Source organism: Misgurnus anguillicaudatus, chromosome 21, assembly GCF_027580225.2.
Source record: "Misgurnus anguillicaudatus chromosome 21, ASM2758022v2, whole genome shotgun sequence".
Taxonomy (NCBI): domain Eukaryota; kingdom Metazoa; phylum Chordata; class Actinopteri; order Cypriniformes; family Cobitidae; genus Misgurnus; species Misgurnus anguillicaudatus.
Genome location: NC_073357.2, coordinates 48,385,885 through 48,413,303, shown reverse-complemented (window position 1 = coordinate 48,413,303; position 27,419 = coordinate 48,385,885). Strand labels below are relative to the sequence as shown.

Genomic DNA, 27,419 nt, shown 5'->3' with positions numbered 1-27,419 from the left:
AGCAGCAGATTCAAGCAGTTGTATTTGTGTACTTGTGTTTGTGCTGGAAAGTGTTTCAAAAATAAAAAAATATTTGTGAAAAAATTTTTTTTACACACATGCAACTCTCATCGCACAGATGCACAAATTGATTTGCGAATGTACAAAATTTGTGTGTGACTTCACATACCTTGATGCAGGCGTTCAAGTAGGTTCCGCACCATATCCACTGCAGCAACTGTAGCAAAAAAACGTGAGCTTGTGGGTTTCTTGGTCTGTGGTTTGTGGAGTGGGATTTGTGCAGCTGCGCTGAGGGATTTGTGGAGTTGTGGCTGTTGTGTTGTGTTTGAGGGAAAGAAAAAAAAATCTACAAGTTTGCAAATCCTCATCTGTGACTTCAAATTTACTGATACACATGTGTGGATAATCCCTACAAATACAAATTCCGCTGTCACAGGTGTGCAGTTGTTTTGCACCAAATATACCTTCATATATATTTATATACTTTTATATTTTTGTTTTGTAATTAGATTGAGAATTAAGTTAGCAATGTTTAGAACTGTCAATGTAGACAAGCGCATTAGTTCCTGAGATTTGTTTGCGGATGCTTTCTAAGCCTCTGCGCCCCCTGGCGGACGACAAAGTTTTTATCTTATATCGGATAACTGCTGTACAAACGTAAGTAAATATTGGTGAGTACTGTAGATAGACTATACTACCTGTAAAGTAAAGAATACATTAGAAAATACAGACACAGTGTTTAAATGTGAAACATTAGACTGTGTGAGAGTGTGACTGTGCGAGTATTATGAGTAGGCAAAGTAAAATTAGCAGTGATTACAGCAAGGAGTAAAAATGACCAGTAAGCTCTGGTGTTGTGTACCTGCGTGTGTGTAAGTAGTGCGCATGCGCACTGTGGATAATGACAGTTGGGATGGTGCGAGAAGTTCAGTAGGACGCTGTGAGTGACACTGCCCACGGGACAGAGACACGGGCGGACAAACCGTGCGACAGAACCAGTCACTAAACCAGACTGACGACCCACATCAATATAACGTTAGCGGTAAGACTACTTATGGTAGTTGTGGATTAGCAACTTTATATTTAAACTGTAACTTCTAGAATAAGAGATGAGCATGCGTTGCTAGAGAAGTGTTTACAGCAACTCCGAACTATTAGCCTAATCAGTTTGTCATTAGTAATAACCAGATCAGAACCAATAAATAATAAGCTAAGTTCATAGAAACACTTCTACATGTTTATAGACGATATCCATCGGAGGAGCGTGCGTATGACACGCGCGTAAACTGTTGGCACATTAAGCCCTTTAAGATAGATACTGGAACGTTTATGGATTTGCATTCATTTTGCACTTAAACGCACAATACACCGTAATTAAGTAACGTTAACATAACTATAATAAATAATTTTGGACGACTGTCTGTAATTTATCAAAAATAAAGGGCGTGTCTCTGTCTGCTCCTGAGTCTTGACAATGTGACGTCCGACTTACAACGTGTTATACACACATGCATGTCATTTCTCACTAACTTTCACTTTTGTTTCATGTTGTAAGTGCCTTTAGTCTTGCTACAGGTGTGCAGACGAGCAAATTAAACGAATGTGATCGACATTTTAGGTTTACATTTATATTATTTCATATTACTATATTTATATTATTCTGTACATGTATGTTATCCTAGGAAAAGTGTAAATACTTAAGGTGCTGTAACTGGTCATGACTAGGGCTGTCACGATTATAAAATTTGGCTGACGGTTAATTGTTTAATAAATTATGACCATTAATTGCCTGTTTATTGCTTTGACATTTAATTCTCATACATTTTTTGTTTATGTTTCTTTTGCAATGTTTATCTGGAGCTCCCCCTTGTGTTTTTTAGAGAGATTTGCAATCATCGCGGTGATCTGAAATCATCGCGATGAGGTTAAACAATTGCGATGAGACGATAATTTAATCATTGTGACAGCCCTAGTCAGGAGGACGTCTAACATTTTAGTGTCGTCGTGTCAAATAAATGTTTACAATAACAAATATTACATGTAGCCTCTTCATTAATGTGAGGTCATAAAAGATCACAAGTATGAGGACAGTAGTTATAGATGTATTATGCAATTATGTGGCGGCTTGACATTTAATCTGTAACTTCATCACTATCTCTACTTTTCACTGGCTGAATTTCTTTACACAGTCACTATGTTTGCCCACTAAAATTAAGGCATGTGTTATATGATGATTAGTGTTGAAGGTGATGTGCCTTGAAGTCTTACTCGCTTTGTGTTGGGTGAGGTTTAAATAAACTTGATGCAATCCACTCAACCTCCTTATTTTTTTTAAGATATGCTTGTTGTTTTTATATTGTTTTTCAGTTGTTGTCTATGCATCCAAATCAATACCACTTAACTTCAAGATACTGGTAATCAATGCATGCCCAAAACTGTACCTCATAAATCAATCAGTTGATGCTTTTAAAATTAAGTGTAACCTTTGACCGGTGCCGTCATCATGTTAGCAAGGTAGCTTTGCAAACCCTAAAAAAAATGACCCGCAGACAGTTTGTACAATCGCTGTATTGGTATCAGGCAACTGAGCCACTCTAGATAATCTATGTTGATTTATATCTACAATATTATTGTTATTAAGCAGTAAAATTGTAGATTTTAAGTATTTAGACACTCAAGCAACATGTACAAATTTATAACTGTTATTGCATTAGTTAACAAAATATCAACCAAGTGTCATCTTTCTTTAACACACCTTCTTCAAACACTAAGACGACCCATTTCTTCTTTCATTTTTAAGATGGCGGATGAAGAACTGGTGAAGAAGATGCTACGGGCGGTGCTCATGTCCAGTAAGAGTGGGGTGTCACTGTCCCGTCTGCAGGTAGAATATAAAGACATGACAGGTGAGCTCATACCCTATAAACAGTTGGGTTATGCCACATTGGATGCCTTTCTGCACAACATGCCCTCAGTCATGAGATTAGACAAAGAGCAGTCTGGAGAGGTAAGATTTCTTTATTAAATAATAATAATAATCAAGGATTTATGAATATAGAGCCTTAAACAGTAGCTTAAGGCACTTTACATAGGACAAAATACACATCATGTATACAAATATATATGTTTTATTGTATGTATACAAAGTATTATTATTTTGCTGGTCTATATAACTTTAGGTGGTGTGCCATGCTAGTACAGGGAATGAGATGGCCCACATTACGAAGCTTGCCGCCCGTCAGCGTTTATCAAAGAAGACCGGTCGACCTCAGGTGGTGAACTGTCAAATGAGAATGAAACCTGCAGCTCCGCTGGTACTCAATGGTAAGGCTCATCATTTTAGTTAATTGGGACTGTAGTGTAACATGATCAGGAGGACCTTATATATGGGATGTACCTTTTCATTTGGCTGTTTATATGGCCTATTTAAACCCCTTCGAGAATGCAACAAAGGTTCTGGGTGTGCTAAGAATAAAGCTCTGCATTAGGTTATTCAGCAGATGTTATGGCTGTTCTAGGAAGTGCAAATGCATCGCAAGCCCCAGCATTTTCGGGCTTATATTGACCCTGTACCAGCATCTCAGTTTTAACTTGTCTTGCCATGATACAGCAGAAACCAGGCATCTGTATTGACCCACAGTGGAGAGAGAGAGAGAGAGAGAGAGAGAGAGAGAGAGAGAGAGAGAGAGAGAGAGAGAGAGAGCGCTAAGATGAGAGGGAGCAAGAGCTGGAGACTGCAGTAAGGTAGAACATAGCTTGCGTGGCTTTACAGGGAGGATTGTCTGAAATCGTCTCTTATTTTTCCATCTTTTATTTAATGTCTCGACCGATGCTGCTGCTGTGACGATGCTGTGCTCAGCATCCGCTCTTTAGAAACTAATAGCCTGTAGAATGCTTATCTCTATAGGCAGTTATATACAGTAAGTATTAAATTGCTACCTCGTCTTCACACTGGGCTGCTCCAGAGGAAGCAGTCGGCTGCTTTTAGAGCCGGGTTGGAAGGTATGATGTTATTTTCGTACAGTTAGGCTAGGAGATATCTTATGTTTAATACATATAAAATAGCTTTTATGTCAAGGTCAGGGTGAGCAGTATCATGTAATTATGTGTTTGTTGTTGTGTCACATGTTTTGTGTGTGATTTCTTCTTTACAAATGTAGATTGTTAGGGATAAAGCTGTACAGTGGATTCACATATCATTAGGAAATGTCTGAGAATAATCAAATTGTTTAACCTCTTCAAACCCAGTGTCTGTTTTACTGGAAATTACATTACTTTTCCATGGGCTTATTTGAATGGTTTGATTTATTTGGTGCCATCATTAGATCACAAACAACTATACTATTGACTAGACAGCAACCAATTCTGTCATATTTTTGTGAATATGCAACATCATTTTTACAGTCATTTAGTTCTTTCTTTAAGCCTGCCTGCATTACAATTATGTATTATCCTTTTGAGCAGATGTGTGCTTTTTTGACAGTATAATAATTGGAGTACTTCGCAGTGCTACTACGAAGATTTCTGAGCTGGTTATTCAGTGTTTTCTTGTTGATTCAGGTCAAATTCCATCTCTTGGAATACTTTTGTACATGCTTGCATTCCACCTTGATATTTTCAGCTTTGTTTTGTATATACCTGTATACAGTAATACTAATTTGATTCTTGTTTTTGATATTGTCCTTCATAGCCAAGCCGAGGACATCTTTGAGACAGCCTGAGCATCGTGGACGTCTGGGGCGAGGTGGAGGTCGTGGAGGGGCTCATGGAGACTATCGCATTGGAAATATGAGAGACTTCCAGCCTGATGGGAGAGGTGGCAAACCCCACAGCACACCCCCAAATACACCCCCAAGAAAATCCTCTATTCCCTCGGAAAGGTAATTTTGGGAAATGTACGTGCATTGCAGTCACACACAAAAAAATGAGAAAAAAATCTGTTACTATTCAATGTACAGGACTTCTGTGACATCTGTGTGAAATGTATAAGATTTATGGTTTCAAATATTTTATTTATTAAATATTTAAGCAATATCGCTCGAGTAGGAGTGTGATATAGGTCTATATCATCACGGCTGTGATTAGGCCAGAGGCACGAGGCCGCAGGCCGAGTGCCGGAGGCAATCACAGCCGTGATGATATAGAGCTATATCACACGACTCCGAGAGCGATATTGCTTTTATACAACAGTTCGACGGCACACGTTTGAAAAACGAACACTAGAAAACAACAACGGAGTTCTTTGTAAAAGCCTCTTTGTTTGAGAACTACTTCTTCCCCCACGGATTTGAGGGCGGCCATAATGACAGGTAAAACTTTCGGCTGCTTTGAAGCTCATAACAACTTAATGGAAGGAAAAGCCGGTACTTTATATTACCGTTTCTTGGTCACAAAGTGTAGTTTTAAGATTAGTTCAGTCGAGAATGTATATGTATTATATTTAAATCTGCAGTCGATTAGTAAAGATAGCGCCTGTTTGAACGTTTGCTTAGTGAGATTCGGTACGAATGAGAACCAAAGCATGAGCGGACATCAGTGTTCACTCGCCCCGCTGACCACCGCCCTCTCTGGGCTACATCTCTGACAGAGATACCCTGGCTCTCATGTTGGCCTTGTTTGTTTATGATCGTCAAAATGAGATCAAATCAGCAGTATTTGCTGTCATGATCAAACTATTACTTGTTTTTTAATTCATATTTAGTTTCTTTTGTGTTGTTATTGTTTTGGCGCGAGGTAAAAGTTAATAAAACTACTTGTATAACGTTACTATTGCTTTCTCATTTATTCTTAACGTGATACGAGCACTCGATTATTATTATTAAACTTTGTTCTTGTCAGTACTATATAAAATGTTTTTTTATAAGTGTCAGAGATATGTTTTTGCATGCTGCTTATAAATATACCAGTGGCGATATCTCATAACATGTTTTAATAGTCAGGTCACGATAAAGTAAATGATCAATGTCCACATTTAAAAGCTGAGGTGCTTACCTGCAGTTCACGGTGTTTTCGCGTTCTGATAAGAAATATAGCTCCAAAAAAAAAAGTGTGTTTATATTCCTCTTTCCAAGTGTTAATCGTCCACACGATGTGACAAGACATTTCTCCCATTAACTGTAACGTAACATCCAAGAGCGCTGATCTTTGACGGAATAATACTTCTGATTGGGGATTCACAGACTGATTTATGAGCTACAGGGTTCCCGCGGGGTCTTAAAAAGTCTTAAAAAGTCTAAAATTCAGAATGTTAAATTTAAGGCCTTAAAAAGTCTTAAAAACACCCAGATTTTTATCCCAGGTCTTAAATTTAATTTACCCAAGTCTTAAATTTCTTACCTCTGTTCATTCCCGAAAAGCGTTGTCCGCAGAAAATAAAATGGTAATTTAAAACGCTGAAGAATTAACTTAATCAGTGGCGGAGGCAGAAAGTGTATGAAGGTGGGTCTCTAAAAAAAAAAACGTTCCGCACTTTGTCATAATCCACGCAAATCGTGCCATAAGCTATATTTCAGGTGTTGTGATCTGACTGTATACTGTGGATTTGGCGGAAAACAATCCTTAAATTTTGTTTTGTATAAGCAAAAATCTTTTTCGGAGTAATTTAATAGCCCGTGGTTACCTGAGCATTTGTTAGCTTCTGAAACATAGACAGAAGCGAACAAAAATCAACACTGCTTTATTGAAAATCAACTGAAACAGTCGGGTCGTCGAGTCACGAGCCACCAACAGCGTGTCAACTTTAGTGTTACACAGTTTTATATTTTAGACTTTAATATTGCTCTCTGCTGCAATGCACTTGAACCTAACGCGCTCCCCCTTCAGATCTCCACAAACAGCAGCGGATTGGCAGACGGAAAGCAAGAAAGTACCGTAATAAACCATATATTTCCAAAAAGTGCAATTGTCTTCTTTTAGGAACAATTCAAACTTTTTTGATAGCGCAAATGCTTCAAGAGTTACGGTTAAATGAACAGCGGTAGAATCAGAGCTGCAAACGGCATCGCCTGGTTTATTTAAGTTAACTGAGCATTACATTCGCAAGTCATAAGCATATTACAACAATTAACGATTAACTAAGAATATTAATCAATATTTTAAAGTTAATTTCAAAGTTAATATTCTGAAATAAGACAGTTTTTATGACGTATCCATCTTAGAAATACGACCCTTAGGAGGCTACAGCCTTCGGATTGAGAAACGGTCTTAGTGGATAATGTTAGCAACACATATCGAACAGCCTTTTAATGGTAAATTTCATTTTCTTAAGGCAGATTAATCCGTTATTGTGTAATTAGAGAGGCTATTAAACGTGATGGCTGTATATAGTGCATATTTATGCATAAAACGTATGGGTGAAGTGTTTTTGGCTCTGTGATTCTGTATTCAATTAAATGCAATAAATTAATTTATGAATAAGTTGTATTAATAAAATGCATATATTAATGCTTTTAGGGATTAATAATAATTGAAAGTGATCTTTTGTTTTTTGTATATTTATAAATGAAACAGGCACAGCACACAGTCAGTTGTACATTATAAACATGCATAAACATTATTGGGTGGTTTCCCGGACAGGGGTTAGTTTAAACCAGGACTAGGCCTTAGTTTAATTATGACATATAACTAGTTTAAATAAACATGCCTTACTAAAACCATTACTTGTGTGCATTTTGATGTATTTTAAGATATGTCAGTGCAAATTGTTTTCAAGTTTGGAAAGCTCTTAAAACTAGTCTAATCCCTGTCTGGGAAACCTCCCCATAAGCTTACGTACTACACAGTGTGATGCATTTTAAAGCTTTAAAGTTGTATGAGGCAGTGTAAAACTGGGCACAAACCAGCGGCTGACCATACTAACTGATCTTATATTAGTGGATTTTATTTGTCAAAAAACATTTGTTAATAGAATTTTAAAAAAATACTACTTACACATATTAGTGTGATATAAATATGTGTGATATAAATATTGTAAATCAATGCATTTCTTGACTATTAAGTAAGAAAAATTACAGCTCTTTGCCTCTAACTCAATGTGTTTTAATGGGTCACTGTGAGCTTCCAGGAACTAACTGAAGTCTCTATGAATCACGTGACGCCCAAGCTTTTTGGGCTTCCATTGTCAGAAGTGTCTTCCTAAAGTGCTGTGGGTAGAATTTGTCGCCGCCAACACTCGCTGTCTAATAGGGTTAAGCATAATGAATTTTCATGTATTTTGATTATCTGTTTTAAAACTGTGTTCATTTTATATGTTTCTATAACTGAATCAATAAAAATAGAACGTTTTGAGAATTTCTGAGATCATTCGAATGCTTCTAGTAATGTGTCGTGTTGGTCTTAAATTTTACTCATAATGGTCTTAAAAGGTCTTAAAAAGGTCTTAAATTTAACTTGCTGAAACCTGCAAGAACCCTGAGCTAGTAAACTAATGAGACACACACACGGAGAGTGATTCAAACAGCGCGTCTGTGTTTTTCCATTCAGAGATGAGCCTGCTTAGGACCTCCATTCACTAGGTGGCGGAATGATACGAAAGGTGAAGCGGTTACAGTGCCGATATCAGCACAATATCGCATAGGTCTTAGCCAATCAGATTCGAGAACCAGAAAGAACTGTTGTATAAAATTATATATTTATATATATATATTGCAGTTTAGCAACTAGTCAGACCATTAAAATAACGAAACCGGAAGTAAAGTTCGGATTCAGACATGTATAGCTGAATACAAATAAAGCTTTAGTAAGGGTACAGAAAGAGTTCAAATAGATCCTAGTTTTTTTTATACCTCACAGACTCATTTTCATATTTTCTCCACAAGAATTTTCATGTTTTGCAATTGTAGCTGGGCGATTTCATGTAAATGTCAACCTTATTATGAAAAGTAAACTTTTTCATAGGTAAGTAAGTGCAAATTTTAGAATTTTCTCAAAGATGTGCATACAAAAATATAAAATAAATAATAAATATTGTTAAAAGACACATATTTTCCCTATTTATTGGGTATTATTGCTTTTGGTTTGTGTCTTTTAATTTACAGAATTCATTCAAAGTATGACATTTTTTGTGACATCCATAATGCATGCATGTTTCCCTCATCTGAAATAGAAAACATGGAGTTTAGGAAAATTTAAACAGATGGTTTAATATTGGTAATAAATGAATTCTCTGAGAATTTATTTATTATTCACATTTGTTATTATTATTATTCAAGTGTTGACTGCATTGTCACATCCATAACTCAGAAATTGCTCAGCTGTTGATATTCACTTTGGCAATAACAAAAAAGCATTTCAGCTGAGTGTTGTCTGAACTCATTGCTTATTCAGCAGTGAAATGGAGGGTGCTGGGTGTGTGTAAAATCACTCCAGCCAAATACTGTTGAGAGCAAACAAGTGATCGCAGTCCTGTGTTGGTCCTTTTAGTGTAACCAAACCATAATCTTGAGATATGATTTAGAGTTCAAGAAGCAGCAATTGCTTTGGTTTTTCATCTATTTGTCAACACCATTTTCTTCTTGCAGCACTTTCAAGACCATCGGTCTTATTCTGTTGAGCATGACTCAGCCACTGTGCTGTTTATTTATGATGTGTTGATAAAAATGTCTCTGGAAGCTTTGTGTCTAGAGACCAGCAGGATAGCATGGGCCTTACCGGTCACTGTTTAAGATCATTGGGGAGTACAGTGATCTAAGATTAATCGTAAAAGCACGATCGATTGTGAAAACACAACATTGGTCAGCTTTACTTTTTTAAACCTTAAGCCCTTTTAAGGTGGCATGTGGTTTTTAGGAGAAATGTTTTGTAAAGTAACTGTAATATTTATTGTCTGGTTGACCGGGATAAGCGGTTCCCATAAAAAATCTATGAGATTGGTGTTTCTATTGCCTGTATGCATTCCTGTCACATGCAGACCTACCAAAATGTGATAAATTGATTAAGCACATTATAAAGAATAATCATATATCAGAATACAGTTTGACATTACCAGGCCATATTGAATTTGACAACATACTTGTTCTCTTCATGTGTTCAATACTTATTCCCTGGGTCATTTCACTTTATTTATTATGACTCAACTTGTATACTTAAATGTTTTGATTTCTTTGTATGAATTCAATATTTGGCTTAATGGCTACATCTGGTGAAAATTTTGTGTTTGCCCACTTAAAAAATCCCCTTACTGATAAAAAAGCTGATGTGTCAAATACTTATTTTCCCCTTTGTATAGAGCTATATTGACGATACCAAAAAATGTGAACAAGGTTGCAGTAATCAAATAACACATTTAAAGGGATAGAACAAAATAATAAACGATTTAATTCATTTTCTTACCCTTTAAATGTCTTTGTTGTGATGAATACAAAGAGATATCACAATCCCTTTAATGATGGCTGCATTTTAGATTTTGCATTTTAAATCTGACCATAGAGAGTCTATAAAGGACATATTTTCCTTGACTCTTATCCTTTGTGTAATCCATGTAATATTTTTTAGACAAGACAAAAGGATGACCCTTCCCTCCAGATTCCAGAAAGAAGTTCTTACCCACCTCTCCCGAAATCCGCAACAGAGCAATGGTGAGCAGCCTCAAGACTTGAATTGGTTAAATATACTGACGGCCTAGATACTGTACTACTTCACAGAAAAGTCCTTTAAAGGTTACAGCTATCTTGAGGTCCATATAGCAACTTAAGATCTGGTCCAAGGAAACATTCCAAGGTTGGGATTTTCATTAAATGTTAAAAGGAGAACAGTTGTCTTATGTCTCAAGCAAACAGAAAGCTCCTGCTGTTACACAGAGGGATCTCTCAGGCCAACATTCCCTTTAATTCTGATGTTGCTGTGAGCTGTAATGTGTGCAGGCAAGCAAGACAGAGTCTTTATTAAGTGGCTTTCATTGAAAATTCGTTCTGCATTTGTACTGTTTCTGCCAAATCTATTTAGTCAATTCAAAAATGAAATAAACCGTTTCTGCCACATTTGCATGCGTTTGCATGGAAGTCAAAGGAAGGAGAAGTCTAGTGTGACCGTGGGGTTTCACTACTGTTCAAAAGTGTAGGGTTACTTAGGATGTGATCTGGTGAATGTTTCAATGTTTCAAATTATTGTGTGGAGAAAATATCATTTTTGCAACATACTTAAAAGTATTCATTGTATTTACATTTATAAATTCAACTAAGAACTGACATATTTTATGTTTTGTCAATGCAGAATGCTTATAAAGCAGCAACCTATATGTTATTGCTATTTCAGCCCCTTATAACCTGACTGAAAGCACAACTCCAGCAAAACAAAGAGTGCCTCATACTGCGCCTTACAGTCCCAAACTGGTGCAGTCTCATCTTAAAGAGATTCTTAACAAGCACTGCAATGGCCTCTGGGTATCCAAGCTGCCTCAGCTATACCAAGATCATTATAAACAAGATCTACCCATTGAAGCCCTGAAAGATCTGGAACACTGGACTCACATCTGTACTGTAAGTTTTTAGTCTGGATTATGCTATCATAGCACATAAATTACCATTATGTGTAAATTTTGACTGTGTGTGTGTGTGTGTGTGTGTGTGTGTGTGTGTGTGTGTGTGTGTGTGTGTGTGTGTGTGTGTGTGTGTGTGTGTGTGTGTGTGTGTGTGTGTGTGTGTGTGTGTGTGTGTCTATATATATATATATATATATATAAAGAGGTTGGTTCCAAAACGCAATAAATCCATTTTGGAAAATTTCTGTAAAAACGTGTTTTCTATACCAAGACATTGACAAGATGAAAACCACTATTTTCTGTTACAAACATTCACTTAGCATCTTTAGGTTATAACAACATAAAAAATTCAAATCCATAACTTGATTTTCAAAGATTTATTATAAAAACAAATTTTTTTTCCACAAAATGCAATAAATCCATGACAGTTTTTTTTCAAAATGCTTTAAATCTATTCAATCAATGTATAAATCTGCCATCATCTTTGCCATTTTATATTCATTTAGTTGACTACTAGTGGTATACGCTGATAAAAAAATGAACATTAATGGCATTAATCAAAACACTTACTTTGTCATATTAAGAACACTGTCATTCCTGCGGTTATACTTGACGTCATCGCTTAACATTTTTCACAGCGATCAGCTGTAAAAGGTTTTGGTCCTGCTCGATTTTCATTGACTTTGAGTAAAATTATGGAAAGTTTTATATATATATATATATATATATATATATATATATATATATATATATATATATATATATATATATATATATATATATATATATATATACGGACTTGTTGTTTAAGAAGTTTTAATGTCTATCCATATTTATTTTTTTAAATCTATTTTATTAGGATACAAACAGAAAATACAGGAAATATGTAAAAAAATACAAAAATACATTTTTAGGACTAAATGTCTTCTTTAAGCATCGTCAGTGTTTAGTGTGACCTCTCTTGGCACTAAACACATCTTGAGCGTTTTTGAGCAGGATGAAGTAAAAAGAAATTAGAAATTAGGATTTCATTTTATTTAGTTTTAAGAGATCCTGCAGTTTCCTACTATATTGCTCAAGTGGAAGAGGAGTTTACACAAAAAACTTGACACATAAGTTTACATTTTTATACAGTTTGTAATACTATATACACATATCCTGTATTTTCTGGATGTATTCTATTAAAGAGACTGAGAAAGAATTATATATGATCACTAGAACATAGCAAAAACAATGTTATAAAGTAGTATTCTCTTTTTATTACATTTTTCTCAACCAAATGGTTGAGCACATTTTTAGTCAATATGTTTTATTGAGATGAGTATCTAACTGATTGAGCCATCTCTACCATCTGGTTGAGGTATGTTATGCCAAAAAAATACACTGAATGTCAATCCACAACACTTCTTCTTGGTGAAATTTTGCAAGGAAAGCTTTTTTTACATATTACACTGTAAGAGCACTAACCAAAATTATGTTACTTGGTGCCATAAAAAATGTAGTATGTTTTTAATAGTTTTGCAAAAACATGCTCAACCAAACAAGCACTTTATGCTAAAAGTAGAAAAGATAAGCTAATGTTTTCAGATAATCAATTTCTGTAGTCAGAATGTACGATTTGCTGAGAAATAAAAAATTCTGATCATATTTTTCATGAATATAAAACCCAGGAAGTTAAAAGGTTAATTGTTATTTATTTGGACCAGATTTAAAATAATGGACCATGTCGCCTTGTTTTTTGGTTCACAGGTTGAGAAACCCTGCATCAGCAAACCACAAGAGTTTCTACTGTACCCTGCTAAAGAAATTAACCAGATTAGCACCTCACCCAATGCTGCTACACCCCCCAAACATGACACATCACCATCCCATCAGAAAACACCTCATCATACTCAAAAATCATCTCTCACCTCCAAACCAAGATCTCCTGCATCATCCAGAGCTCTACCTCCAGATCTCAGACAGAGACTTGGAGAGCTGCTCTTGAAATACAGCAGTGGTCTGTGGGCCCACGCTCTGCCTAAACTCTACCAGGACACCTATAAATCCAAGCTGCCAGAGTTTGTGCTGGATAACCTCACTCTGCTGTCAGATATATGTACGATTGACTACCCCGTACCAGACAACCCCAAAAGAGCGATTTTGTACGCCAAAGCGGTGGAGGATGAGAACCGTAACCAGTCTGGATTGGCTCAATTACAGACATCAGAGCGGCGTTTAAGCAGTCAGACGGTGCCTCATCTCATTATCCCTACAGAGGAATATCCATCTGTCCTGGTGATGGAAGCAGCCGACACTAACAGTGTCATTCTGAGGTGTGACTCCAAATCACCATCCTTCACTTTCTCTCCTTTTGTGAGATTTTAGGCCCTAAATATTCTAAAACTAAGAAAATAAACCAGGCTGCTAAAAATGTAAGTGATCACTATTATGCTTTTCCATTATATTAACCCTTGATGTAATGTGTGTTTATGTGCAGATATATAGGTGAAAGTTACTCCAAGGCCCAGGAGAAAATGGAAGATGAAATGAGAGAGTTTTATAGGAAGGACAACACCAAGATAACTCTGAGTTCACCCTGTCCAGGTCAGCTGACTGCTGTACGTGCTGAGGAAGAGGAGGAGATCCTACGAGCACAAGTGTGTGAGGTCATGGCCGACAAAGTCAAGGTGCAGTATGAGGTCACAGCTAATTGTTTTGTCAGTTTTTATCTACTGTACAATTTCTGTCTGTGCTGTTTCTTAAGAATTACTACAGAACATGTCTGTGATGTTTGAACAGGTTCACTATGTAGATCATGGCTTTTCTGAAGTCATCAGCGGGAGCAAACTGCTCGAGTTACACGAAAAGTTTTTTAGATTGCCTTTTCAAGCCACCAAATGTAAACTGGCTGGTGAGTTTTGCATTTAATTATGAATTAGAAATATCTACATAAATTGTGTAATTAAGTGATTTTAAAATTATTTGTTTTATGATTTCAGGCCTGGAGTCTTTTAGCCATGAGCCGGCAGTGCTGAAGAGGTTCGAGTCTGTGGCCAGCGGTAAGATTCTATTGGCTGAGATCGTAGAGCGGGAGGAAGTGCCTCTGGTGGTCCTGTATGACACATCACAGGATGATGATATCAACATTAATGCAGCTTGTTTGAAAGCTCTGCAAGACAAATCATTAGAGAGTCCCCTAAAGGTAACTATACATAGTTAGTGATTAGTGGTAGAATAAAACTGTCATGCTCACCATAGTAAGAGCTATATAATTGTTTTTTATTCTTTTTTATATATAAATATGCTGTATCATGGTATTAATATAATCTATTTTGGACTAGGAAACACCCTATCGGGAAACTGCCCCTCTGTGTAGTATTTTTGATTAAAAATGATTTTTTATGCTATTAAATATGAATCATGTTGTTTATATGTATTGTGTCATAGGTCAACAGTGCTTATATGAATGTGACTGTGACTAGTGTTTGCTCAGATGGGACGATCTACTGCCAGGTGCCTTCAAGAGGTCTGGCTAAACTTCATGAAATTCTAGAGAAGATCGAAAACTATTTCCGTTCCCAGGTACTCCAGTTGCATCATCTTTCTGTATCCTTATATATTGCTACTGCACACCTCTTCTCTGGACAGATTGGGATTATGGGCTTAATCAGATTAGCAGGCGCCAACTACATAATCCCTGCTAGTATCCCTAATATTAGTGCCTAAAATAGCGCTAACATGTTTTGAATATGTTTTCTATAGCAAGATTTTGTTCATACTTATCCTTTTCTCGTAAAAGGTCACATCAGAGTCACTGGTTTCCCAACCGTTTTGTGGCAAAAGCTGTTTGGCACGTTACAAAGGCAAATGGTCTCGGGTGGAGGTGAGTGTTCTGCACTGAATTGCAAAAAGGACAAGAGAGTTATTTAAAACGAAGTAGTATTTGATATTATTTAAGCAAGATCTACAGTATATTATAAAAGACAGCATATTGTATAATTGGAAACTGTGTTTTTACAGTCTTAATTTACAAGTTAATGTTTAATAATTCTTACTGTTAGTCTAAATTCAGATAACTAATTTGAATGAGGGGACATGATTTATGTACAGTAAAACAGTTAAATGGCACCTATTATGCAAAATCCACTTTTACAAGGTGTGAACACAACCACCCTACTATGATGAAAAAAATCCACCCGCTCCTTGATTTTATTCCCTATTAAACCAAAGCAGTTTCATTAGACATGTCGTTTTGATTCTCTTATCAATGTGAGGTCACATTTATAAAGCCCCGCCCACTTACGGTCCTGCATTAGCATAGTTTCCACCCTCAGCAAGTTGTACTCTGTCTACTAGATACTATTGTCTCAGACTGCATCAATCAGATCTGTTTTAACTGAAAGCGCTCACTGTCTGACTGTATGGAAGTGAGGAGCTGTAGCTCATTTGCATTTAAAGGTACAGACATTAAAACAGCATGTTTTTGCTCCCACTCAAATAGTGACATTTTGGACATGATATAGTAAATGATCTGTGGGTTATTTTGAGCTAAAACTTCACAGACACATTCTGGGAACACCTGAGACTTACATTACCTCTTGTAAAAATGCCATAATAGGTGCCCTTTAAGATTAAAAGGGACTTTCTCACGTTATTGCTTTCCTATGACAAACTGCTTTGCTGTTTTCTTCATTTTTTGTAAGTGGATTTGGATAAAAGCTTTTGCTAAATGTAAATGTAGAACTTGTGAATGATGTATTCTGGATGTTCCAGTTCTTCTAGTTCAGGTTAATCCGGGATTTATGTTGTGTCGGAAGTACTGTACATTTTTATTTCCTTAACAACTCTCATAACACCATAGTCGATTAATTAGTGACTTCAATGGTAAAAACACATAAAAAATCTTAGCAAAAGCCAAAATACCTTCGCAAGAGGTGAATTAAAGCCCCAATATGTATGATTTTTGTAATAAAAAATGCAAAAAACACTTTTACAGTGTAATATATTTATTATTTAAGCTTTGCCTTTGTTATTAATGATAATGTATAGACAGCCAGTTATCGCAGAAATAAGCCCCGACAGTGTGATTAGGACCTGACGCGAAGTGGAGGGTCTTTTATCACACTGAAGGGGCTTATTTTGTGATAACAACCGGCTACCTATACTGCCTTACAAAGGCTAAGTGCAGTAACTACGCAAACACTGAAACTGAGAAAAATGCCCTTAAAGTTTTTTACACCAGTCAGTCAAACATGTTACTGCAATTTTGGCACACATGTTTCTCTGAAATGGGACAACATTGAACCAGGAGACTTTGTCACAAGACGCAACAGATTTCACAAAGCCCATTTCAACCCTTAACTCAATTTTGACCAAATGCGTAGTTACTGCGCTTTGCCTTTGTAGGGCAGTATACATTATCCCACTTATTACTAGGGATGGGAATCGAGAACCGGTTCTACTTAAGAACCGGTTCCCAGTGAATCGATTCCTTTGAATCGTAAGCATGCCGGCCTAACGATTCCTCTTATCGGTTCCGCTCGCGCTCGTTGCAAATGTGTCATGACGTCACACACACGCTGTGTTGTTTTGGTTTAGAACGCAGCAAACATTCCATCGAGGCAGAACGATCCAAAGTTTGGTTATATTTAGTGGTGGGCAGAGCGAGGCTTCGCGAAACACTGAAACAGTTGAATCAGTAACTTATATTTCACGCGAACATACGACAATACGGTCGCGTTGCAGGAGGTTGCAGGACTGTCGCGTGTTTGATACACTATTACACAATAACAGCAGCGAGTCAAACACCAGCGGAGCTAACGGGACGTCATCTGTTATTAATGCAGAAGGTAATGTGTTAATGTTAATGTGAGCGCCATTTCATTATGTAAACTTTTACTATACGGATAATCTCCGTTGTCATTGTCCATCAAATTGATGACGGCCAGAGTCTGGCTGGCTCTCACACTGGCTCAGATAGAGAGGCTGCAGAAAGTATCTCTCGTGCATCTATATAAAATGACCGAGGCGAGCATAAACACATTTCACCGAGCAGTAGAGGCGAACACTACTTAAGTATTTCTACTTAAAAGTACATTTTCAAGTATTTGTATTTTATCAGTGTTTTTGTATTTTTTTTGAAAACATACAGTCCAAAGCATATTATCATAATTTTAACTCCACTACATTTCATAATTTCAAGTTTTTGGTTTATATTTAATATTTAAGTACATTATAAATCTAGTAATGTTTTTTACTTTTACTTAAGTAAAAAGTACTTTTACTCAAGAAAAGTAAAAGTACACAATTTTTATGTAATTATTAGGGCCGGGACTCGATTAAAAAAATTAATCTAATTAATTAGAGGCTTTGTAATTAATTAATCTAAATTAATCGCATTTTAATCGCATATAAATATTTGACCTGAGAACATTAAGAAGTAATTTTTTACATGGATTTTAGTATACACTCTTAGAAAGGATGTTAATTTTATACACATCATTGTGCTGTAAGCTTTTAACACATTATGTGTAATTTTAACACATTATGAGTCATTTTGTCTTGATTTTGTGTTCAAGTATAACACATGTTGTGTTAAAAGTAACACAAAATGTGTTGTTTCAATAATAACACAGAGATGGGTGGATTCCAGGACGACGCAGTTAGTGTGTTGTCCCATAATCAACACTAATGTGTTGTTTTTAACACATTCGCTCTTAGAGTGTACCATGAATAATGACTGAATACATAAGCTTAAGCAACAAAACATTGTTTATTGAGCCCTATTCGGACGGGATTAGTTTTACAGGGGTAGATGGCGTAATGTAATTTTACCACAGGACGTCGGTAATATTAATGGTCAATTCGGACGGGATTAGAAATCTCTGTAAAACATTCAGAAGTGGGAGGGGTAACTCGTTGGCGCAGCGCGTCACCTCTCGTCTTCACGTGCACGTTACCTTGCTTCCAGATATCAGATGTGCAAACAACATGACACAGACAAGGAAAACGCGAAACATTGTGTTTAATTTCAGTTTGGGGAGAACGTCAGTTTCATAAACAGTTCCATGCCTCTGAGAAGTAAATTTGACTTTTTTTTAAAAGTTTGTGTCGTGTTTTATTCAGAAACTGACTTGTAACTGACTTGTTTCTCCGTCTAGAACGCAAGTAAATGCTTCTTTAAGCGCTTTTATATTTAAAAGAAACCCGCAAATTAAAAAGAAATGACGCGATTTACGTGTATATTTACAGCTGGTCTATTCGCACTGGATTTGTATTACCTGAGGTAATTTCTCCGGACCTTTTTACAGAAGGTAAAAGACGCCGTAATCTTTACTGACATTGTCCGTAATGATTACTGACATGGAGCATTCGGACTGGACTAAAATCACAGAGAAGCTCTGATAAAAACTTGCTTTACCCCACATCCAGTATGTAAAACTAATCCCGTCCGAATAAGTCGTTGTACCCGGAGTCGGGCTAATGTCCACGCTAGCTGCTGTATGTTTTGCACTGAGATGCTCGATGTGCTGCGGTGACATGTGAATTCCTTGTTGCATAGCTTACACACAACCATGCTCTTATCGACGCTTACATCCGTTCGTTTTTTATAAAAAAAAAATCCCATCCACGGGGCCAGCCAAAGCGATCTCATCAGCCTCTTGGTTCATGTTCACTGTGGTTTGTTGTGAAGTCATGAACGCTAGTTGGTGCTCCAGTATAATCGGTCCGCCGAAACTCATGAGAAATGTTCCGCGGTGCAAAAATAAGTGCGATTAAAATGCGTTAAAAATGTTTAACGCGTTATTTTTGTGTAATTAATTAATCTTAATTAACGCGTTAAAGTCCCGGCCCTAGTAATTATGTATTCAATCAATTTTAATATGCAATATAAATAAACAGTATGATTCTATGCTTTAGAATGTAGTGAACATTTTTTAGTAAAGTACATTTTTTCCAAGACAACACTCTGATAAAGCACAGATGCTTGGAAAATGAAACTAAAATACTCAAGTAGTGTCCACCTCTGCCGAGCAGTGACTAAGTTTGTGGTAAAGGGTTTGCATCCGTTTGCCACAGTAGATGCCTCTGCATTTCGGTAGGTTAATTTGCTGTATTTTGTCCAGCATCATGTCTTTAAAAGAAAATAACAAATGCATACATGAACAAAAGTTGCATGTTTTATGTCAGTCTAGTTCTGTTTTATTAATTCCTAGTCCGATCATATATTTACTGGTTGAGAAACACTGCCCTAGGCTATAGGTCCCTTACTTTAAGAAGTAGCTCACCTACTTTTAAGTTGGTTCTGAGGTTGCTACACATAATGTGTGTATACTCTGTTCTGTGTCTTCTGAACAGGTATTAAAGCGAGTTAATACAAACATACAAATTTGTGCTTATTCCCTCACCCAATGAGAATCGAAAAGAGAATTGATAAGGAATCGGATCGATAAGCAACATCGATAATGGAATCGAAATCGTTAAATTCTTATCAATTCCCATCCCTACTTATTACATGGTTATTTACCTCGTAAGTAATGTAAGAAACATTAAATATTGATTTTAAAAAATTCATTCGCTTATTTTTACAAATGCAGATCTTCCGCGAGGAAACCAAGATAAGACAAGATGTTCAAATGTCACAAACACATTATTTGGTTTAATTATTTGTTAATAATGTCATATATGTTATAAAAACACATATTTATATTATTTTTTGTTTAATATTAAGCTGTACCTGTCAAAATGATTTGCAGCTCTCGAGTTACTGTGTGTATTAGTTTTGAGCGGTTGTTATCTTGAAATGTAACAAATCTGCAAATGTCGCAACTGGCCAATCAGAATAAAGCATTTCAACAAGCCGTGTAATAATGTATAATAGCGAACTCTAGTGGTAAAAACCTACACATTATGGTTTTATTGTAGTTTTTATGTTGAGAAACATAAAGAAGTTACACACTGGCTATAATGAAATGCCATATAAGACAGAAATATAAGGGTTGCTACCTAACTACTAGCCTTGAATTACTAACGCCACATGATACATGCCAGAGCTTTTATAAAATTCATGTTCCACCTTGTAATTATGTGTTTAAGACTTGTTCAACCAATTTTAGAAACTCATAATTATGGTAATGTCAATGTGATGTTAATATATCTTAAAAAAATTTTTGGTTTCCTTATTTAATAGTATCATTATTTTTAAAATTACTGTTGAATTACTGAAATATGTTCACTGTGGTTTTGTTATAGATAACAAACCTTCACGGGAGCCGGGTGCTGGATATCCTCTTTGTGGATATTGGTGTCCAGGCGTCCGTTGAGGTCACTGAGTTGAGAGAGATCCCTCCTCCTCTGCTGCGTGACATCATCTCCATCCCGCCTCAGGTCAGATAACAGCCAATAGCAGCACAGAGATTAGTCAGTGTAAAGAAAACTGTTTCTAAACACATAGTAAATGTTAGAAATGTATTGCTGAAACACATTACAAAGACTGTGAACTATCTAGTACTGATTTGTGGATTTTGAAACATTACATTTCTGAATTCAGGGTTTTGGGGCAGGCCTAAAATCATAGCTTAATAATGCACTGGAGCCACCAAGCATGGCCCCGCCCCTAACACAATAGGCCTATTTCACAGCGTGACGTGTACAAGTTGGAAGTAGGGTTAAAGTAAAGAGTGAATGGCATTTAATATGAATGCTAAGCACTTAATGTAGGATAAAGTCTGCATACATCAATAGCGCAATGTCTAGTTTTATCGCGTACTGCACACTTTTTCTCATGATGTAATTAAGCAATATCGCTCGAGTAGGAGTGTGATATTTGTTTATATATATATAAACAAATATCACACGACTCCGAGAGCAATATTGCTTTTATACAACAGTTCGACGGCACACGTTTAAAAACACTAAAACTAGAAAACAACAACGGAGTTATTTTAAAAGCCTCTTTGTTTGGGAACTACTTTCTTCCGCCACAGATTTGAAGGCCAGAATGACAGGTAACACTTTCGGCTGATTTGAATCTCATAATAACTCAATGGACGGAATTGCTGTTTCTTAATATTACTGTTATTTGGTCACAAAGTGTAGTTTTAAGATTAGTTCAGTCGAGAATATATATGTATTATATTCAAATCTGCAGTCGATTAGTAAAGATAGCGCCTGTTTGAACGTTTGCTTAGTAAGATTCGGTACATGAGAGATCCAGAGCCATGAGCGGACGTCAGTGTGTTGGACTCACCCTGCTGACCACCGCCCTCTCTGGGCTACATCTCTGACAGAGATTTCCTGGCTCTGATGTTGGCCCTGTCTGTGTTTGATGGTCAAAAAAGAGATCAAATCAGCAGTATTTTGTGTCATGATGAAACTATTACTTGTTTTCTTATTCATATTTAGTGTCTTTTGTGTTGTTATTGTTTTGGCACGAGGTTAAAGTTAATAAAACTATACTTGTATAACGTTACTATTGCTTTCCCATTTAATCTTAATGCGATACGAGTACTCGCTTATTATTAGACTTTGATCTGTCAGTACTATATAAAACAATTTTTGTGTCAGAGAGATGTTTTTTGCATGCTGCTTATAAATATATCAGTGGTGATATCTCATAACGTGTTTTAATATTCACGTCACAATAAAATAAGTGATCAATGTCCACATTTCAAAGCTGCAGTGCTTACCTGCAGTTCCACGGTGTTTTCGCGTTCCAAGGAGAGAGATCGCTCCAGAAAAAATGATTGTTTACATTCCTCTTTCCAAGTGTTAATCCTCCACACGATGTGACATTACTCCACTTAAGTTTAAAGTTACATCCAAGAGCGCTGATTTTCAACGGGATAATCACTTCCGATTTGGATTCACAGACTGATTCACGAGCTAGTGAACTAATGAGACACACGGAGAGTATTTAAAAACAGCGCGTCTGTGTGTATCTGTGTGTGCGTGCAGTTTTTCCATTCAGAGATGAGCCTGTTTAAAGAACCTCCATTCACTAATACTAAAATGAGCAGTAGGTGGCGGAATGATACAAACGGTGAAACGGTTAGTGTTACGTTATCAGTACAAAGTCGCATGCCTCTTAGCCAACCAGATTCGAGAACCAGAAAGAACTGTTGTATAATAGTAAATATTTGTCTGTTTGTCATTGTGTAGGCTCTGAAGTGCTGTTTGGCAGATCTGTCTGTGAGTGTGGGTTCATGGACTCCTGATGCTGTACAGTGGATGAGAGATACAGTACTCCACTGCAGTGACTGCAGCTTAAAGGCCAGTCTCATGTTAATGCTGCACCCACATTCAAATCATTAAATCATCAATCATTTACACTTAAAGCGATAGTTCACCCAAAAATGAAACTTGTGTCATCATTTACTCATCCTCATGTTGTACTCATCCTCATGTTGAAGATATTTTGAGAAATGATGGTAAACACACATCAGATAGTGACCATTGACTTCTATAGTAGGAATAAAAAAATATGATGGAATTTAATGGGTACCGTCAACTGTGTGATTACCATTATTTATCAAAATATTTTCTTCATCATTTATCACAATACTTCCAAAATATTTTTTCCTACTATGGAAGTCAATGGTCGCTATCTGCTGTGTGTTTACCACCATTTCTCAAAATATCTTCTTTTGTGTTCATCAGAGAAAAGAAATTCATACAGGTTTAGAACAACATGCAGAAAAATGTTGTATCAATACATTCCTACTAAAAACCCTTTACAAATTTCTTTTAGATCTCTAAGGTGGACGAGTCCAAACACCTTGCTCATGTTTATCTCTTCTCCAGCAAGAACTTCCACGACACAAGCTGCAGTTTAAACCAACAGCTTGCTAACTCTGATCTGTGGAACCACCAGAAGGATGTTTTCTTAAGCAGCCACGGACCTTCAAAATTCCCCCAGACAATCCCGGTCACCATCCAGACCTCAAGTCCGAATGAAGGAGATAAAACTCTACACACGCTCAAGAAGAGATCATCCCCACCTGGAGGCCAGAGCACACCTCCAGGCTCCCCAGCCAAACATCTGTCTCTTCCTCCTGCGCTGGAGTTGCCCGTAGTTGGGCAGAACATAGATGTGTTTGTTTCGGTGGCCTGCCATCCTGGACACTTTGTCCTACAGCCATGGCAGGATATGTATAAATTAGTGGTTTTGATGGGGGAGATGATTCTGTATTATAATAAGACAGAGGAGAAGCCGCTTAAAGTGGAGAAGAGTCAAGTCTGCGCTGGCAAGATAGAAAACAAGTAAGGGTTTGTATTCTTAATGGAGCTTGGGGCATGTTGTCACAAGAGGTTTTTAACTGTCTGGGTGTCATGTGATTATTTTTTCTTTGTCTCATTTGTCAGCTGGTATCGCGTTCTGGTTAAAGGAGTTTTGAACAATGGATTGGTGTCAGTGTATCAGTTGGACTACGGCAAACATGAGCTAGTGAGATGCACTCAGCTCAGACCGCTCATCCAAGAGTTCTGCCAGCTTCCCTTCCAGGCCATCACTGCTCAGCTGGCCGGTACACTTGAATTTCATTAAGAAAAAGCTTTTTTATTTGATTTTTATGCATTTATTTTTGGTGTTAGTTGGTCTCCATAAACTTTTTGGTTCTTAGAAGATGTTATAAAACCAATGCAAAGTTCATTTAGCCAGAGGGACTGTTAAGTAACACTAAATGAAATGTATCCCATCTGGTGTTTGTTTAAATGTTTAAAATTACTTTTGTAGATAAAAATATATAGTTTTGTCAAACATATTAATTTCTTTCATTACAAAACGTATATATAGAGTTTAGATGCATCTGACATGCATTTTTTTTTCATTCTGCCAACAAACTGGTATTTCTGAATGGCCTGATGCTGGGATTAAGCATATTTAAAGGGATAGTTCACCCAAAAATGAAAATTCTGTCATCATTTTCTCACTCTTATGTTATGTTACAAACCTGTATAAATTTATTTTTTCTGATAAACACGGAGGAAGATATTTTGAGGAATGTCTGTGAAGATCATGAGCCCCATTCACTTCCATAATAGGAAAAAGAACACAATGGAAGTGAATAGGGCTCATGAACAGTTTGGTTACAAACATCCCTTAAAGGGCACCTATTTCATTGCTAAAAACTGTTTTTTTTGTGTGTGTGTATTTGGTATAATACAATGTGTTTGCGTGGTTTATGGTAAAAAAATATATTTTCCACATACTGTAAATTTTTGTAGCTCCAGATTTCACTTGTTTCCTGAAACGCATGGATTTGGAAAGCTCTGTGTCCCTGATTGGCCAGCTAATCTACATGTAATTGGCCTGAATACCTCCGATGTCAGGCCGACATGTAATGCTCCCTACCATGTTTGAAAGATACGGTCACAATGCAATGCTAACAGGAGTTAACTTACAGGCTGTGAGTCAAAGCGGGAGGAATTATGATAATTTCGGTCTTGTCTACTTCACCATCCCAGGAAGTAAACTTTTGCCTATAATTCGCGAGTTTGTTGTAGTCCAAGAAAATAGATTTACGTTGGAGACGATAACTCGCGTCATCGTTTACTTTGGGGTATGTACCTTTTGCATATCGTTAACATGTACTAATACACACCTACACACCAAAGGAAATGTTAAATCGTGAAAAAAAATTTCCTCTGTGACTATCAAAACAAAGAAATTTATACAGGTTTGTAACAACATGAGAGTTAGAAAATTTCAACTTTTTGGGTGAAACTATTTAAAGAACATATAATATGTGCCGAAAGCTTTTGGTTAATATCATTCTCGTTTTGTGATATTACGTATTAATTTTAAGACGAGCATTACAAACAAACAAGCAATTTGGTAAAACTCAGTGTTTGTAATTGTTCCAGGTGTGAAGTCCAGGCAGTGGTCTGAAGAAGCCTCCATTGTGTTTAGGAATCATGTTGAGAAGAAGCCTCTGGTGGCCCAACTAGAATCAGTGCAGGAGGCATCACAGCCGTGGGACCGTAAGGTTATCATCTACCTTGTGGACACTTCACAAGAGGAAAGAGACATCTGGCTGCATGACATTATGGCTGAATTTACTGATGAGCTGACCAATGCAGCATAAAAACCTTAAAGGAAAACACCACCATTTTTCAATATTTTACTATGTTCTTACCTCAACTTAGATGAATTAATACATACCTATCTTTTTTCAACGCGTGCACTTTTGATCTTTGTACAGTGCTTCTTGAATTAAATGTTGGCATTTGGCCTAGCCCTATTCATTCCTATGGCTCCAAACAAAAGGTTTATTTTGTGCCCCATACTTACTCGTGTAACTACTCATGTAAATAGGGAAAACATGGAAGTGTTTGGTGGCTTCTACATTCATCCCTGTTTGGAGCCATAGGAATGAGTGGGGCTGGGCTAGATGCTAACACATTCACGGGGCGCTGTACAAAGATTAAAAGTGCACGCATTGCATGAAGATGGGTATGTATTGATTGGTCTAAGTTGAGGTAAGAACATGTATTATCCTTTAATAATGACTAAGAGTGTTCTGAAGGATTCAAATACATGTGGTTATTAGTTGAGATGGGGTGCAATAGATATGAAGGTTTTTTATAAATATGACTTGAACAGAGTTCTACATAGAATTGTTTAAATATGATTGACACTTTAAGAGTAACTTAACACTAAGCACCTTTAAAAGCTCTCTAAACAGAAAAAGCTGTGAAGATCAATTGATGGTGAAAACCAGAATCCATCTGTACGGGACCTCAAGAACAGTACAATTGATGCTATATTTAAGGAAACTTAAAATACTGACCAGATTACATTTGTGTAATGTGATATATGGTAGCATGTTTCATGCTTAATGTGTAGCATGTTCCAAAAGTGCCAGTTTATTATTCTGTAGTGTTCAAAAGAGACTAAACAGTGCATAATGTGCTTTGACATTTCAAATATTGTTTACATTGGAGTTTTAGAGAGAAATGCATTTTTTTATTTCCTCTGTAGTAATGGTAAAAGCTGTTTACGCTCAATATGGATGTATTTGTCCTCTGGTTTTAGCATTATTTATTTAACTTTAGTTTTCTTTGATTGATACTATAGTGAGAGCATGTTTGGGATTTGCAATGTGTACATCCAATTTCCATATTATAAGAAACAATTGAGCTTTATTAACTAATTATAACAATACATATTTAAAGGGATGGTTCACTTTGAAGTGAGGGTTCTGTCATCATTTGCTCACCCTCGTGTTGTTCTAAACCTGTGTGAATTTATTTTTTTCTGATGAACACAAAAGAGGATATTTTGAGAAATGATGGTGAATATACAGCGGTGGGTGACCATGGACTTCCATAGTAGGAATAAAAAAAATATGATGGAATTTTATGGTTACCGTCAACTATGTGATTACCATTATTTATCAAAATATTTTCTTAGTCATTTATCACAATACTTCCAAAATATTTTTTCCTACTATGGAGGTCTATGTTCACTTACTGCTGTGTGTTTACCATCATTTCTCAAAGTATCTTCTTTTGTGTTCATCAGAGGAGGGGAATTCGTGCAGGTTTGGAGCAACATGGGGGTGAGTGAGTGATGACAGAATTTTCATTTTGAAGTGAACTATCCCTTTAATTGAGACTTGAAAGATATACATTGTGGGCACACAGGATTTCACTTGTGTTTTAAGTACAGATGCTAAATATTTTAGAAATAAAACGGGAAAAATGATTGGTGGTAGCCTTATATTTCAACTCAAGAATGACATGTTGTTTACCTTGATTATGTCAGTAAAATGAAATGCATGAGACATACAGTGTTACCTGTATGGATCCATCAAAGTCATTTTATTAATCCAAATTTCTGACTGGATGGTAAAAAAAGAGTTTGAATGAAAAAAAAACGATGTCTCCTAATGCAAAGGAGTGTGAGCAGCACAAGGAAACTAGCCAAAACAGGGAAAAGTGTGAGAGGGCGCACAAACAA

General features: G+C 36.5%; 1 protein-coding gene across 6 annotated transcripts; it reads left to right on the top strand.

Moving 5' to 3' along the window:
* Window positions 1-883: 883 nt before the first annotated feature.
* tdrd7b (tudor domain containing 7 b) lies at window positions 884-27,162 on the top strand. 6 transcript variants are annotated; one of them, XM_055211296.2, is made up of 17 exons: window positions 884-1,042; window positions 2,801-3,007; window positions 3,180-3,324; window positions 4,691-4,880; window positions 10,492-10,574; window positions 11,251-11,474; window positions 13,226-13,791; window positions 13,956-14,145; window positions 14,258-14,369; window positions 14,458-14,660; window positions 14,906-15,040; window positions 15,258-15,341; window positions 20,711-20,845; window positions 22,619-22,729; window positions 23,208-23,719; window positions 23,822-23,982; window positions 25,322-27,162. In XM_055211296.2, the coding sequence occupies exons 2-17, from the start codon at window positions 2,801-2,803 to the stop codon at window positions 25,540-25,542; spliced, it is 3,279 nt and encodes a 1,092-aa protein (XP_055067271.2). In that variant the 5' UTR covers window positions 884-1,042; the 3' UTR covers window positions 25,543-27,162. The 6 variants fall into 6 exon arrangements, with proteins under 6 accessions (XP_055067271.2, XP_073715403.1, XP_073715402.1 ...); XM_073859302.1 differs by lacking the exon at window positions 884-1,042 and adding an exon at window positions 1,125-1,618; XM_073859301.1 differs by lacking the exon at window positions 884-1,042 and adding an exon at window positions 2,378-2,414.
* Window positions 27,163-27,419: the final 257 nt, after the last annotated feature.

Excerpts from the sequence above, each read along its gene's own strand:
- tdrd7b (XM_055211296.2), top strand. The coding sequence starts at position 2,801 with ATGGCGGATGAAGAACTGGTGAAGAAGATGCTACGGGCGGTGCTCATG. Across the intron at positions 14,146-14,257 it reads TCATGGCCGACAAAGTCAAG|GTTCACTATGTAGATCATGG; the intron begins GTGCAGTATGAG and ends ATGTTTGAACAG. Across the intron at positions 15,041-15,257 it reads AAAACTATTTCCGTTCCCAG|GTCACATCAGAGTCACTGGT; the intron begins GTACTCCAGTTG and ends TTCTCGTAAAAG.